The sequence below is a fragment of the Halichoeres trimaculatus genome, unplaced genomic scaffold (assembly GCF_033239565.1).
Source record: "Halichoeres trimaculatus isolate MK-OKI-2021-1 unplaced genomic scaffold, fHalTri1.1 fHalTri1_scaffold_12, whole genome shotgun sequence".
NCBI lineage: Eukaryota > Metazoa > Chordata > Actinopteri > Labriformes > Labridae > Halichoeres > Halichoeres trimaculatus.
Window position 1 is genome coordinate 22,299,097 of NW_027437190.1, and position 15,975 is coordinate 22,315,071.

At 40.0% G+C, this 15,975-nt stretch overlaps 3 protein-coding genes across 4 annotated transcripts; 1 reads left to right on the top strand and 2 right to left on the bottom strand.

Moving 5' to 3' along the window:
* Positions 1-497: 497 nt before the first annotated feature.
* Positions 498-5,606, bottom strand: LOC141800307 (uncharacterized). The gene is made up of 3 exons (XM_074682741.1): positions 4,982-5,606; positions 2,211-3,395; positions 498-1,349 (listed from the first exon to the last, which is right to left on the bottom strand). Exons 1-3 carry the CDS (start codon positions 5,297-5,299, stop codon positions 834-836), a joined length of 2,019 nt encoding a protein of 672 aa, XP_074538842.1. The 5' UTR covers positions 5,300-5,606; the 3' UTR covers positions 498-833.
* Positions 5,607-6,499: 893 nt separating this feature from the next.
* ino80e (INO80 complex subunit E) lies at positions 6,500-9,850 on the bottom strand. 2 transcript variants are annotated; one of them, XM_074682743.1, is made up of 8 exons: positions 9,742-9,850; positions 9,377-9,459; positions 9,224-9,294; positions 9,075-9,127; positions 8,873-8,954; positions 8,342-8,459; positions 7,907-8,005; positions 6,503-7,430 (listed from the first exon to the last, which is right to left on the bottom strand). In XM_074682743.1, the coding sequence occupies exons 1-8, from the start codon at positions 9,830-9,832 to the stop codon at positions 7,224-7,226; spliced, it is 804 nt and encodes a 267-aa protein (XP_074538844.1). In that variant the 5' UTR covers positions 9,833-9,850; the 3' UTR covers positions 6,503-7,223. The 2 variants fall into 2 exon arrangements, with proteins under 2 accessions (XP_074538845.1, XP_074538844.1); XM_074682744.1 differs by lacking the exon at positions 7,907-8,005 and having other exon boundaries at positions 6,500-7,430.
* LOC141800309 (zinc-binding protein A33) lies at positions 9,434-15,893 on the top strand. The gene is made up of 7 exons (XM_074682742.1): positions 9,434-9,500; positions 12,734-12,809; positions 13,006-13,101; positions 13,299-13,532; positions 14,175-14,197; positions 14,343-14,458; positions 14,540-15,893. Exons 2-7 carry the CDS (start codon positions 12,741-12,743, stop codon positions 15,091-15,093), a joined length of 1,092 nt encoding a protein of 363 aa, XP_074538843.1. The 5' UTR covers positions 9,434-9,500; positions 12,734-12,740; the 3' UTR covers positions 15,094-15,893.
* The last annotated feature ends 82 nt before the right edge of the window (positions 15,894-15,975 follow it).

Consider the following 15,975-nt stretch of genomic DNA (forward strand, 5'->3'; position numbering starts at 1 on the left):
TACATTTAAACACGAATGAATAAACAAACAAATATATGTGATGAAATAAAAACAAGGTAAAAAAAAATGCAAAAACGATACGAAGAATATTGAAACTTAAATCATTTTCTGATCAAGAGATAGAATATATTTTGTTTCAATTATACGAGCAAATTTAAATTTACTTGCCTTACCCTACAATAACTTTACAGTAAGAAAAAACAGATTTTTTGTGAAAGTATTTTCTTTATCTGCTTGATTCTTGATGGCTTAAATTCAAAAACATCCATTTCTGGGATCTATTTTATGGTGATTTTGATTTATGTGATTTTATTTATTTATTCATTTATTAATTTATCTATTCATTCATTCATTTATTTAGTCACGATCAAGGACAGCAAATCACAATAACATTTATTTTCTATGTTGTTTTGATGGATGAAAACCTTCACCCAAAGATATGTGAGGACAAAAAGAATACAAAGCCAAACATCTCTTTTATTCAAATGAACATGTATGCTAACATTCATCATACAAGAATTTTATTAAGTAATTACATCCAAAAGCCTTGTGCACAGTGTTTGTAAAATCACAGTTGGGTCACTTATCCCAGCTTTTAAGTACAGGGAATATAGGGAAGCCAGCAACAGTGAATGAAGACCTACAGTTTAAGAAATATGTATTTTTTTATTGTCCTATCCTTCTGCGACAAATAAGGCATATTGCATGAAATCAGACCGGAAAACATTTGCCCTTTCTCTACATTTCTTATGTGCTGAAGAGTTATGCAATTCAAACTTTTTGAGAGTTTGTTTATTATGGTAGTAAGAAGAGTTTGAACTTTCCTCCACTTCCTACTCAGACTCCTCTCCAAAAGCTCCTCTCACCGCACCAATGATCATACCCACAGTCCCCCTTATAAATCCCCATCCCATCCGGAACACATTGCCCGCCCCGTTCCCACTTCTCCATGCCAGCCTCCCAACCCCTCCACCTACTGCTTTGGCTTGACCCCCCATCTCTGACACCACTGTTCCAACATACCCCTCACTCTGTCTCCACAGCTGCCCTCCAAAAAACTTTGTCACCCACCACGTTTTGTCCAGCACACCATTAAATACACCCACTGTGTCTCCAGCCAGAGTCCCCACACCAGTGACCCCAGTGTGGCAGCTGGTGTAGAGGGCCCCCAGCATGGAGGAGGTGCAGCAGTAGATGTTGGAGAAGCCGGTTTCCCCAATGCCATATAGCATGTCTACAGCAGAGCCCAACCCAGACAAGATGTCAGAGGTCAGGAGGTGGAATAGGGAGAGGGTATCTCCTGGTAGAGCAGACAAAACTCCAAGGTCTTCCTGAAGAACGTACATCACCTGCAGATGAGAAAAAAATTAAACTTTTAGGTGATTTTTTGTGAAGTGTGAATAAAGTCATGGTACAACAACCTGAGGGAAAGTAGAAAGCTAAAGTCCTTCAAGCCACACCCGATTCCTTTCTCTGGGAGGAGAGAATCAGAACGAGGGCATTTAGAAAATGACGCCTTACAAACAAAAACAAATACCTCAGCATTTGGCTGCTGGTAAAAAAAAAAAAAATTGCAAGGAGTATGCTGTAGAGCAGCTCTTCATGTTAAAGGTCACAATTCATGGAAGGAGTTATCTACAATTATCATATGAAAGTAGAGAAATGATTTTGCAAATTTAGACACAATAGCTAAAACGACATTTTGAAACACTAATTTATACAGCCATGTATGATTGCTGTAGTTGTTGTTGTTCGTGATTAAGTATAGTTGACCCAACTGTCTATTTCGACCTCATCAGCTCTTTTTAGGGTGGATGAGGTTTAACCTATTAGACTGGTTTACAACCATTTGACTAGAGCTATGAGTCACCAGCACAGCAATGAGGATGTTAACATGCAGGGAGAATCACAGGCTGGTGGTGCTTGATTATTTGTTCCAGAACATATTTACCACTAATCCTTGTTAATTGGGTTTTGGCTCTTTAAGGCAGTTTTTCTAAACTCTCCCCTTTTTTCTGTCATCTCATTTAGGGCTAATATTCATTCAAAGCAGTTGAATTATGCAGCAAAAACAGGTGTACCAAATTTCCTGATGATGTCATGAAGGTTATTTTTGGGATGAGTCTTGTCAAAGTTTAACACAAAATTGCTGAGTTGCAACTCCAAAATAAAAGAAAACTGCGACTCCACTGTGGAGTCATTCATATTACCTGTCCAGGTAACTGTGTGATGGTTGAGAACACAGGCTGCAGTGGTGCTTTCATGATATATAAGGTGGTAGAAAGGATGTAGACTAAGGTGCTGCTTGAGTTTGTTTCTGTATGTTGTTCGTCCACCGTTTCATCACCAGCTGAGGACTCAATCGACTCAGATCCGTCACTTTTTGTGCCTGTGACGGATCTCTGTTCATCACTGCTACTCTCAGAAGTTTCAGAACCAGGTGAAGCTTTAGAACCAGGTGAAGCTTCAGAACCAGGTGAAGATTCAGAACCAGGTGAAGATTCAGAACCAGGTGAAGCTCCAGAACCAGGTGAAGATTCAGAACCAGGTGAAGTTTCCTGTGTGGCTTCAGCAGCATCAGCTTCCTCTCGCTGAGCATCAACAACAGCCACATATTCTTCTGCAACCTGTGCCTCTCTGTTTTCGTCAGTTTCTTCTTTTTGGACTTGGCTTGCTGCATCTGAACTATTCTCCTCTTCCTGAGCAGTCTCTGTCTCTCTGAAACTTTGGACGTCTTCATGTAAAACTTGACTCACTGAATCTGAGGTAGCCTCCTCTTCTTCAGCTATTTGTGCCTCGCTGCTTTCCTCAGTATTTGATTCATAGTTGATTGTATCTGAAGAAACTGCCTCTTCTTCAGTGGATTGACCAGCAGTGTTTGACTCGACATCTTCAGCTCCAGTGTTTTCATCAGTAGGATCAACGTTTACTTCTTCTACAGTTCCAGGGACCGCCCAACTGAAAAGGCCTGCTATGATTCCGGTAGCCTCCTCATCTGCTCCTCCACAGCCCTCTGAGAACAGCTCTGCTACTCCAAGGATCTCCTCCAGCTCCTTCATGCTCACTTGCCTCTCTCCTTCATCTGTCTCTTTGATTAACCCCACGCTGAAGCTGCTCTTCCCCTCTGGAGCAGCACAGCACACTGCAGACCAAAGCGGCTGCGTCTGACACTCCTTTCCTCCATCCTCAGCGACCTTGAGACCTCCCACCCCGGTCAGGATGTAAAGATCTCCTTCTAAAGCACTGCACTGGGGAGTAAGATTTGAGCGGACCAGTGTTGTGACTGTTGAGTCCCAGTGTTGAAGCAGAGAGTCTGTGGGAGACACAGGATCAAGAGGATCCTCATCTCCTCTGAGAAGGGCTGGCACTGTTACCTTGGTGTTGCCATTTTCTTCCTGTGATGAGCAGAGGAAAGAATCAAAACTGTAAAACTGTGAAGGATATGAAATTGAATATTAACTTTTAATCAGTTTTATGCCCAAGTATTTCCAAATATATATCAATACCTTTTATTTATTGTAACTTTTAAAATTTAGTTGAAAGTTATGGTGGTTTGTTGACAGTAAGAATGCTGATAAATCATTTTCACTCAACATATTTAACTTAAAACATATATCTTTTTTAAAAACTGCAGCTGACATCTATGTGATACACAATACTGTAATAAGTTTACATATTGTCTTAAAGTTAAAGCTCCTTTAAGAAATTTCAAGTTTATGTTGATTTTGGTGCCCCCTGTGGATGAATGGAAAATGTAAATGCAGCATGTAGCATACCATTTCAAACAGTAATTACTCCAAACCAGCAGCGTGAGACATTAAATATAACTGGTTGGACTTCTCAATTTTTGTGTTGAGATTCTTGTTTACTTTTGTTGGTCACAAAGAGGCATCACTGTTAATTTCAGTCTGTTTTGGAAACAGCTAAAAACTGCTCACAGAGGCTTTTAATACACTTTCAAACTGAAAATACAGAGAGCTAAGAATTACGTTTTTGGCAAAAGTTCTGACTTAAGAAGAAGTACTTAAGTTTAAAGCTCCAGTTTGGAGAAATAAGCTGGTCATGAAAGACAATAAAAATGAAAAGCAAAAGCTTCTTTATGAGCTTCAAAGAAAAAAAAGGCCATCAGCTTGAAGATTTGCAATTTCTATCGTTATTTCTAAAGTGTGAAACTGCTGGTGCATGCTAGGTGGCTGACAAAGTTGACAGGAAGCTACAAAATTTTTTGTTTACTTCCTGTTGGCAAAGATTCTCAGGCAGTGATAAATCAGATTATTTAAAGGCAGCAATATATTTTTTGTTCAGCTTTCACATGTACAGGACATCAGGCACATAATTAAAATTTGCCATTTTGTCCACAGAGGACACCAAAATCAATCAAATCTGAAAGGTCCTTACAGGACCTTTCAGTCCCACAGGCCACTAAATAGAAATACATTTAAGTTTTAATTGACATACTTTTCAGAATAATGACCCTTGTGTATAAGATATTATTGATTTCAGGGATCTGTCAGAGGCAGTTTAATGATGGAGCAGGTGAAGGCGGAGCCACTTATTGACAGGGAAAGTATACAACAAAACTTTGTTAAACAAATCAGATACTGTGAATCATGTATTATTACATGACTAACAGTTAGAGGGTAAAAAGGTTTATTTTATATCACTTTACATATTGTTTTTCTTTTTCATCACTTTTATTTTGAAGAACCAGAACAAATCCCTGCCTCATTAGGCCTCACACAAATGTTTTGATTGAATGAGTCAGCCATTTTTCTGGTTCACATGCTGGAGTAGAGAGTACAAAAAGTACAAAACAGTTCTTTATCATTGGAGGAAAGTAAATGTGCCAAGTTGCTTTCCAGCACTGACTTACTGCTTGGTTGCTGGAGCACCGATCTGTGCTACATTTTTTGTTTCAATGAGTATCACAGTTTTAGAACAGGTAATGCTCCTTTAAAAGGAATAAAAGCTGCGTTCTTACCACAGGCTCTCCCTCCTCCTCTCCTTCTCTCCCTTCCCCTCTGTAGCTGAGATGGAAGGCAGAGTAGACAGCTGTGTCACAGGTCGGTTTGGACAGTGTAGCAAACGTCTGTCCCGTGGGCAGTCTGTGGCAGAGTGGATGAAGAGGCAGCCCTGCGGAGGCTCCCTGAGGAGGCGTCTGTCTGTAGAAGCAGTGGCTGCAGAGGCTGAAGTCTGCCTCTGAGTTGTGCTCAGCTGGAAGAGACAGGACTGGGCCTAGCACTGCCAGCAGCCACACAGCCGCAGCAGCTGCTGCACTGACAGCAGCAGGACACAGCATGGTGGTGGTGATGGTGAGCTCAGCAAATCTCCCCTCTCTCTCCTACACACACTGAGCGAGGGGGAGAGGCTTATAAATTATCCAGGAGTTTCCGTGTATAGATGGAAAAGATAAGGTGGCCAGAGTTGGCTGCTGATAGCCTCTTGTTTTCCTCACTGGCTCCTTGTTCTGTCCTCCTGCTGCTCCCTAACCATGTCTGTCTTCTTCTAATGTCAGCTGTATTCTGACAGAGTGAATCTCTGCTGCAGGCACAATCTTGCTTACTCCTTCATTTCCTTTTGCCTGACAACCTCAACCCCTCTGTCAGATCCACCCTCTGACTCTCCCTTTGGCTGTACCTTCACTCACTCCACCCCTCCTTCTTAAACTCTCTATGGTTACACCTTTACCTTCCATTGCTGTTAGGTACACTAGGCAAGCCCACACCCATTAAAAGCTGTCAATTACCTGAAAGTCTGCATTCCCAAACTATGGTCGTTGTACCAGGTTAGTCCTTTGATTCACACACTCCTGTTGTCCTTTATTCTCTGTGGAGCACATTCCTGAAACTGCTGACTCTGCATCAAGCCAGGCAGTTTAAATACTTCCATATCAAGCAGCACTTCTCACTTTAAAGCTCCCTCTACAAGTGAGCAACTGAGCTCTAAATTTAACCATGTCACTTTGTGAAATCCTCATTAGGCTTAATCCTGACAGTGTCAGAGTCACAGGTCATTGTCTCACCCAGAGTGCAGCAACTCTTGAAATCTAACATCCCAGACAAAACACACTCCCTCGCAGGGCTTTCAGATTGCAGCATGCTCTGCTTAATATTAGAGACATGCTTGTTGAGACATGATGCTGGCACAGGCAGTTCTTTATAAAATTGTTTCGTGGCAATGACAGAAAATACCATTTAATCTCACAACCTAGTTTTGTTTGAGCGTGAGAGTGAGCAGAAGAACATCAAGCTCTCTTTTTGACATCTAGAGGAGGTGGAATCCAGCCAGGCTGCCTTCACATAGCCTTAGAGTTATGGCTTACATGAGCCAAAAGCTCCCCTGGGCTTCTGTCAAGAGTTGTATCAGGATTCCTGTGCACAGGGGTCCAGCAAGCAAGGAAAAACATGTGCAATAATAAACATGAAGTAAGCTTACATAAGCTGTCTCTTTTAATATCTCCAGTTTAGTGAATGTATTCAGCAAACATGTCCAGCATTAAATTGATTTTTGCAGCATACCTCGTGACTGTAGCTGTGGAATGAAAGTATTCGGGTGTGATGTTTTGGGTGGGGCTTGAAGTGATACTATAAGTTGTGGTAACATTTCCACAGCATTTACATCATGTGAAATAGCGCAACGAGAAATACTTGGAGAAAAAACAGTAGCTCTTGAAAAAAGGTTTTAGTAAATTAGCCGTTGTAATGTGATGCCAGCTTAATGTATAAATGAAACCCAACAAGTTTTAAATTCACATTTATCTTTAGTAATCTGAAATGAAAAGGTTTTACATCATTTGCTGACATGCACTATTTGATGAGTGCAAAAGTTTATTCCTCCTTGAACATAAAGTAGCTTTGATTTATGACAAGGTAAAAAAAAATACAGAGATATGTCAGAAAAGCCAAACAGTGATGATGGTGCAATATTCTGCATAAGCTCATAATGAAAAAGCTTTGATGGAATAGAAGATATTGTATAAAACTGCTTTAGTAGGTTCAATAGCATAATTTTCAAGAACCACATTTATTTGGCAACATTTTTTCACTGGTGGTGCAATTATGAAAATGCCCACAAGAGGGAGCTTGTCTTCCATTATAAAAAATGTAAAAGAGGGAACTTTACAAAGAAAAAAACATCAAATCCACTACCACTGACTTTCACACATACATATTTACAACCTTAACAACCTCTGCTTATAAATATGTCTAAACCCACAGTCAGGCTCACTCGTTAGGTATGTCGATGACCAGTTCAGCCTCGTCCCCCTCCCCTCTGTCTTCATCTCCTCTGTCGCTGTCTCCATCACTGTCTCCTTCCTCTTCAGCTGCATCTCCACTTAGCATTTGTCTGGGGACCCAGCTGAAGGGGCCACTGGCTGTTGGAGGGGCCGAAGTGGATGATGGGTAGTTTGCTGACATGGGGGCAACAACCTGAGGCGAATTCAGAATTAAGAAAATATGAAGAATGATGAATTATGAAGATCCTGGTCAGGAATATGGTGTATGGATGGATGCATGCTTTACAGATATAACTCAAGATAAGGCATGCAGCATGTACATGAACACAGAGACAAACATCAGAGGGCAGCATTGTACAAAACTTAAAAAAGTAACAACATTAGGTCTGTAATGTTTCTATTACAAGTTCTGTCCAGTAAACTGTCTCTACATCAAAAAACCTTCTGTCTCTAAGTTTCATGAATACACAGTTTTTGTACATTAAATAAACTATACTTCTATTTTAATAAATTTATGTCAATAAATTGTGTAAAAAATATTCATTATGCCTCATTTAATATTATTCAAATGACTCTTACAATACAGCATGTGAAAATTAAGTCATATATTTAATGTTATCAAAACTATTTCTACTTATGAGCATCTCAACTTCCCCTCTCCTCTCTCACCTTCCCAGCAGTCTCTTTCTTGTTTTTAGGCGTCTTTGTTTTTCTCTCTTTCTTCAATCGTTCAGCTGGAGGTGCCAAATACTCTGGTGGGAAGGGCATCTGCCCAACACACACGCAGGCCCCAAATATCCAAATAAATCACATGCACACACACACATACACACACACACACGCACACACACAAAGGCATGGGCAATTTACAGGACAGACACACAAAAAAACACAGACACAGGGAAATGAGCAATGCAAGGGCAATGAAGCCATTATGTACATCAAACAAAACAAAGTAAAAGATAACAACAAATGAGTAAAATGACAAATCAATCAAATCGTACAAAAAAAAGCTAAATAAAAACAGGGAATATGTTTCCAGATGGCGAGATGATGTTGGAAGAATGTTTCTGCTCCATATAAGAAAGGTCAATGAAAACTTACAGTGTTAAGGTAGGGTCCTGAACCCGAGGACTGTAGGGGATTTACACCAGAACGGGACAACAGGGAGAGATGAGGGGAGGACGATGAAGGAAGACATGCTCCAGGACTACTCCTTCGCCTGAAAATGATGCATGACATATATGAGCAAACATGAATTCAGCTGACAAGTTGTAACACAAAAGAATTCAGACAAATGCTAGGTTCGAATTGATGCAACTGGTCAATCTGTCTCACCAAACAGGCATCACTCTAAAAACTTTATCTTTTAAATGTGCTTTGCTCGTCTCAGGTTATTCATGGATTCAAAAATTAGCTTTTGTAAGTTCCTTTGGCAGTCATGGTTTTAAACCCCCAACCCAGGCTGCTATGTCTTCAGTTGTATGTAGAAAAGGTTTCCTGTATTTCATGCTTTTGGCACAAACAAATAGTCATAGACTCAATAACAAGTAATACTTTTGTCAGAAAACCTTCAACAGCAGAACTAACATTGAGCTAGCAGGACCAGTTTTTAACTTGAAATATTTGACGTACTTCTTTGCGACATCTCGTTCTCTTTCCCTCTCTCGGGGGCCTTCTCCTTCACTATTCTCTGAAGAAACCGTGGCATCTGAATCTGGAGCAGACGACAAATAAATTAAACCAATAGTCAAATAATTACAAACTCTCAGTTACATTGTCACAGTAATTCATGTTATTTCTTATGACAGCTTATGAACTGAGATGTAAAACGTACCTGAGGAGTCTTCATCTACCCTCTCATACTGTAGCAATCTGTCCAGGAGGAAGCTTAAAAAAAATCACATGAATGATGCTGTCATTTACTGCATTCACACAATTTTCTTACAAACCTCACATTTTTATTAGCGTCTATTGTTATCTCACCTTTTGTCTCTGGAAACTTTAAGTAGTTTCCTCTGTGCCCTCCTCAGCTCCTCTTGAAAACATTCCTGTTCCTGGGGGGTAAAACAAACCGAACACTAAGATTGCAACCCCCAAATCTCATCATCATATGGCTCATATAGCGGCTTTACTTACATATACGAGGAATTTTAATTTTCGCTTGAGGTTTTTGTATTTCCGCTTGTAGTCAACTTCGACGTCTGCTTGACCGTTCATTTCTGCAATACAACGTGCAATTAAAAATACGATGGAAATATCAGTAAGCTCTTATATGTTAATGTAATATTAGCCACTAAGCCACTGAGTCACTAAAAACGCCTCTAACATGCAGAGAAACTTCAGCTAGTGTATGCTAGGCTAGCTAAGCAGGATGGGTAGTTAGCTTGTCAACGTAACACGGTGGATATAAAAGGCTGTACGCTGCACGAAACTCTGAAAATATGCAGAACATTTGATAGTGCAACGCAAAATAAATGCTTGCTGGTTTAAATCTTTGACACCTCTTGCTTGAATTTGTCTGTGCGACATGTCGTTGTTTACTTTAGTGACGTCATCTTCACGCGTCGCGATGTGACTGTCTATGGTCTTCATTCATCTAATTCAAACCATAGGTCAAACTTGATGTTTTGGATATAAATACGGGTAGAGGCTGTTAGATGGCTATTTGTTTTGAACAAATCAAGGTAAGAGAATCTTTTTTCATATTACAGCAAGGGATTCTGTTAAACAATTGTACTTTTTGTGGTTATAGCCATCTCTCTATTTTCAATTATTGAAGGTTTATTTAATTTGAATAAATATATATAGACTTAGGGGGTAGGTTTCAGGTTATTTTTTTAGAGTGACTATTTAATAAGGAGTATATTTCAAGTCCATGGGGTTTACTTATCAATTTTACAAAAAATTAATTCCAAGCAATGACCAATTTGGGTGGGTCATTTGGGTAATATTTCACTTTCATTTATTGTATTGAAATTTGCAGTTTTGCGCTGTCAGATTTCTCAAATGTCAAGTTTGCTCTTGGAAATGAACACTACAATATATGTTTGTGAATATTATTTTCAGTATTATTTGTTGTTATTGTTTGTTTATCGATGTTAAAATGACCAAACTGTGAAGAAAATGCACAGAAATATGAGGTGAATGAGGTCAGGTGGTGGAATGTTCAAGGTCTGCAGTTAGCACAAGGGCCAAAAATGAAGAAAATGTCAACTGTGTTACCTATCAACTGTGTTACCAATCACAAATTTTAATATTGTAGAGACAGGTTTGTTCTGTCAACTATATTACCCTGTCAACCATGTTATCATGTGTTGTCAAATGAATTTTGTGCTGTAATTCTTTAAAATTTACTTGGTCCATCCCCGGTAAATCATTCCCAAACAAATAGAATATAAAGCAAAAAAGGCACTTTTTTCACTTTTTTGTATACCCCCAATGTACCCCTAGTTTCACTCTTTAATGAATTTCAGTGCAATATCATATTCTATCTTTGAGGGGATAATATTTCATTGAGACTGTGTCTCATCGATTTATTAATGATTTTTTTTTTTTTTTTTTCAAATCTGGGGTTAACAGTCCACAAACTGTCAATAAAAGTGGTTGTGGTGCTACTTGGGGCAATGCTTTGTGGAGTTTAATATCTCCAGTGTTATTCTCCTTCAGATAAACACAGAATCTTTTATGTACTTCCTGCATCTGGAAGGAATAAGGTCCAAGATCAGGGTATTATCTGTGTGCCTTATGCCACCAGCCTTTGTCCCTGTGTTTGGTTGTTCCAAAGGATGAAAGAGACACCCCAATTACTAAATTGTCTAGGGGTTTTAAAATATCAATTTGTACTTGCACACACTGGAATATTGCTGTCTGAGGTTTAGAAAATATTGGTATATAGACTTTTCATCCCTCTGCTTTTTTTCTCTGTAGTGTTGTTGAGTGAGTCCATGTCTCTGCCTCTGGAATAACTGCTGTTGTGCCAAGCTTGATATTAATAACTCTGTAGCCCTCTGCATATCTTCTGCTAACCCACCCAGCACTGGCTCTTTGTCCTCTGCCTTGTTCCCAGCGCTGGTACAACACTATGTTAGTGGGGTGTTGTTCCTCATGTCCTTTGAGGCTAGCCCAGTAGCTGGCCATTAACAGCTTCTTTATGATATGTAGTGGCATCTGTCGCACCATGAGCGGGGTTTGGATGGGGGCTGAACTAACTGTATGACAGTGTTAGCTTAAAGCTTGTGCTTGTATCTTTTTAACAATGCTTTAGAGACTAGCCTTGCTGACACTCTTGTTATTCATGAGGGAATAAAAAAAAAAAAAAAACCTAAAGACAGCAACAATCCAAGCTATCTTCGGCTTTCATATTCTTGTGTTCAAATGCTCTGCATATGATAACTTTGAGTTTGTGAGTTATAGGACTTCTGATTCCAGTGACTTGCTTTGAAAGCAGTTCTTAAAAAAATCCAACAAGTCAAAAACAGTCCTTCAGATTAAAATGAAATAGCCCCGGCAGATATATGCCTCCCTTAATTACAATTGGAAGACTGCTGTGTGTGTTCTCATGAATTATATTTGCTTTTTATTGTCTATGTCCCCACCACCTGCCGCATGCTGTACTGCATCCAGCCTGCAGCTCAGCCCCAGTTCAGCATGGTCACTTGCTGGGACGAGTACAATGAATTATAGATGAGGAATGCTTGCAGAGATGAGTAATGCTGCCTCAGTGCACGTACCCGTGGTAAAGGGGGTGAGGAGACATTGGGCGGGGGGGGTAGAGATATTAAAAGTTTACATAAGAGGACAGACCAGGGGGAGGTTAAAAAAAGAAAAGAAGCATGTTGCTGTGCAGTTATGGGAAAAGCGCAGAAATGCTGACTGTACATTTGGGAAGTATAAACCTCCTCCCAGACAATGTAAGACCCAGCGGGATGGTGAAACAGCATCTTTTAAGAAAGCACTCCAATAGCTTATGTTTTCTGCACTACCACCCCCCCAAACATTTATTTTCTCCCATTCAAACAAAACAGCAGCAGATCCGAAACACAATGCATGACGGACTGACTGGCTGCCTGACTCCAGATCCTTCTTTGTTTCCAAAGACACTGGCTGACAGAAATAGACTCCTGGGTGTCTGCTGCCATAAATCGCTGCTGTCTGCCAACCAGCCAGCCAGAGAGCCCTCCTGGCATCTACCTCCCCTCCACTCCTCCCATCTCTTCTCTCCCTCTAATGGATCCATATATTCTCACGTCAGGCTGTGGATACTGATCTGTGCCTGTCAATACGCTTTCTCTGGCTAATTTTCTGCTTGGATGTATGTTCTTTAAGCTCTATTTTACTGGCATGAATGTTTCTCTCTTTCTCTTTCTGACTCTCCTTTTCTCTTTCTTTGTTTTGTTGTCATGTCCTTATTGTCCCTCCCTCTCACTACCCCCATCACTTTCATTGCACTTTCCTTAAGAGTCTCTTTGATTTGTGTTGTGTCTAATCTTGCAGAAGTGGAATGTTCCAAAACCAAATCAAAGACACCAACAACAACAACAACAGTAAACGTCTCCTCTGTGATTACAAGGTAAGCGTGATGCTATATACTCTCCACCTGCTGCTTTCTTTGAAAACAGTGATGAGTGATACATTAGCATTGAGAATTTGAAGGTACAGTTTCTACAGGAAAAAAGACTGGTGTTGCAGAAAATTGAATCAGGTCTATGTCTTTTTTTCTCAGATTCTCTGTCTCCTGTGTGTGTATGTGTGTATGTGTGTTACAGGAAAAGCTTATCCAGGCTATTAAAAGAATCAAGCATGAGGTAGATGAGTGCAGGGAAGCGGAGAGAGAGACATACATAGAGTCTCTGGAAGTGGAGGTATTGTTGCTGCATTATTAATCCTCGTTCTTTTTGTAAATGCATTTCTTTCCATGCACAATAACTGCAGTATTCAACAATTTTCTATCAGAACAGAATATTAATTAAATAGCTAGTGAAATCCATAAAGTAGATTTCAAGTCCCCATAGAATGCCTGTATTGATACTTGTCCATCTTTACAATGTCCATCTTCCAGAACAGTTTTGATGCCCTGGAACGAGAAATCAGAGCCGAGTTTCAGAACCTCCATCGTTTCCTGGATGAGGAAGAGAGCAGGGACCTGGAGCGGCTGAACAGAGAGAAACAGAAACAACTGAAACAGCTAAAGGAAAGAGAGAAGAAGATAGTGGTGCAAGGAAGAGAGCTGGAGAATGCGATCACAGTGCTGAACAGCAAATTGGCTGAAGATGACAGTCCTAAACTGCTGAAAGTGAGGAAATGTCATTAGAGATGAAGAAGTAATCATACAAAAATTGCATCTGACTATCACCTGAGGTTTATCTGGGTTTATTTATAGGAAAGATTTTAATTTAGAGGGTGAGGTAATGTGAGAGTGGAAACAAAAAAGGAGTGGAAGAATAGTTTGGACTCCCTCCAGTAATGATTTGGAAGCTTATTTGCACAACAGCAGAGCCACACTTGAGTTTATGCAGGGTCACTGGAGCACTGCAAAAGTTAATTATCTTACTGATAACCCTTCAAAATAAATACCATTAATTTAGACTCCCCATGACTGCCGGGAACAAAGTGACTGCAGCGCGTCATCAGAGGAACGCATTCCCAGAGCTGCAGTGTGACCCTGGTGACATTTCTCCTTTTCTTTGGCACTACTTTAAACAACTAGAGACATTGATTGGCTAAACAGTTCACTTCCTCTGTTTTGCAGGTCAAAATCAATTTCTCATTTAAAAGTGAAAGGACAAAAGGCTGTCAAAGCATTAGTCAGCAAATAGGAATGGGCAGCATGAGGCGCTCTGACTCTTGTGAGAGCTTGTATAAACATTTTAGTGAGCTATACTGTATTGTTTTGACCATTTACAAACATCTTTTCCGAACTGTTTTTTTATTGCAGGAAATTCAAGTTCTTGTGAAAAGGCAAGTTTTCACAAAGTGTCTTTTCATCTAACTCTGAAATGCCTCAACTTTTGATTTCACATTTTTTTTAATTCACTGTATATTATACTCATTTCAGTGTCTAACAGGATTACGCTTAGTTTGTCTGTCTTTCTGTTTTGGGCAGGTCTCAGGTCAACTTGGTCCTCCCTGCAGAGGTGGACACTGAGGTGCGCTCCGGTCAGTTTGTGGGGCCCATTCAATACAGGATATGGAAGCACATGAAGAGCTGCCTTTACCCAAGTATGATCGAGAACTTCACCTCATTCATAACAACACATGCAAAAGGCAAAAATAAATGACTTTGTCTCTGTTGGTTGACAGATATAACCGCAGTGACATTTGACCCCTACACAGCCCACCCTAACCTGTCCCTGTCTCAGTCCTGCACTTCAGTCTGGTTTGATGAGGATAAAGACACAAAGGACTGTGAGTCAAACCCTCGGCGGTTCCACTATTATTACTGCGTGCTGGGCAGTCAGGGCTTCACCACAGGCCGACACTACTGGGAGGTGGAGGTGGCTCATAAGACGGCATGGAGGTTGGGCGTGGCAAGAGAGGATGTAGAAAGAGGAGAGATGGATGCCACAGGAACTTCCAGTGGCTTGTGGACCCTGGCCCTGAAAGGAGGATCTGTTTTGGCCTGCACTGACCCAAAACCCACAAAGATTACTGTGTCTGTGCGACTTGTCCGCATTGGTGTGTTTTTGGACTGTGAAAAGGAGGAGGTGTCCTTCTACAATGCTATCACCATGTCACCAATCTATACCTTCACCATAGGAACGGTGATGGTTCCTCTTTTCCCTTTCTACAATCCATGTGATGGAGATGATGGGAAGAATACAGCAGCATTAAAGATCTTTCAACCTTCGCTTTAATCAGAGACTGATTTTCCAGATAGGTGAATGGATAAATTAACTAACAATACAATTAATAATTTATAAGCTTAGTATTTAGATCTCTAAGCATAACAATTATTTAACATCAGCTACAATAAAATGACTCCCATCAATCAATGTGATAGTACTTAAGGGTATTTTTTATGCAAAAATGCCAAATGGAAGTTGGTTCTTTTTTTTATTTCTCAGAGTTGAAAGTTTACTGCTCCTCTTTTTCTCTTTTGGGTAACTGGAAATTTATCTAAAATAAGCAATATGATCACGTTTGGAAGAGGATTAAGGCCACTATATATATATATATTAATAATAAGTTGTCTTTGAAAACTTCTAACTTTAATCCCAAATCCAGATGAGAAAAGTCAGACTTTTCAAAAAAAAAAAAAAAGAATATTGAGAGTGCTCATTCAAGATCCTTTAACAAAAGGTCAATAGCAAGGGTTATCTATGCCAGTTGTTCTGGAGCATATGGCTGGACTAAAGTTATGTCTATGGAGAAACATTGGCATGTTGTGGTTGCAAACAGGTGTGCATGTCCACCCAGTTCTACACCCCAACACATTTCTTTTGTCACAATTTACAGTGTAAGAGCAATAATGATGTAATTAAAGGAATTAATACTTTTCTTGCTCATCTTTCATGTGTATTGAAATTATGGTTGCATGGTAGGGTTAGGGTCACATGTATCATAACATAGCATTTACAGTGTCAATAAATACAACAAAAGGTTTGTGACATACTTGTAAAATACCACTAAGAGAACCATCACACCAGTCTAGCACCCAGTAGAATACCACAGAACCACTAGTGCATGGTGTGAGCACTATGTACCATGTGGTTTGTCATTTTTTGATCTGGGCGCTG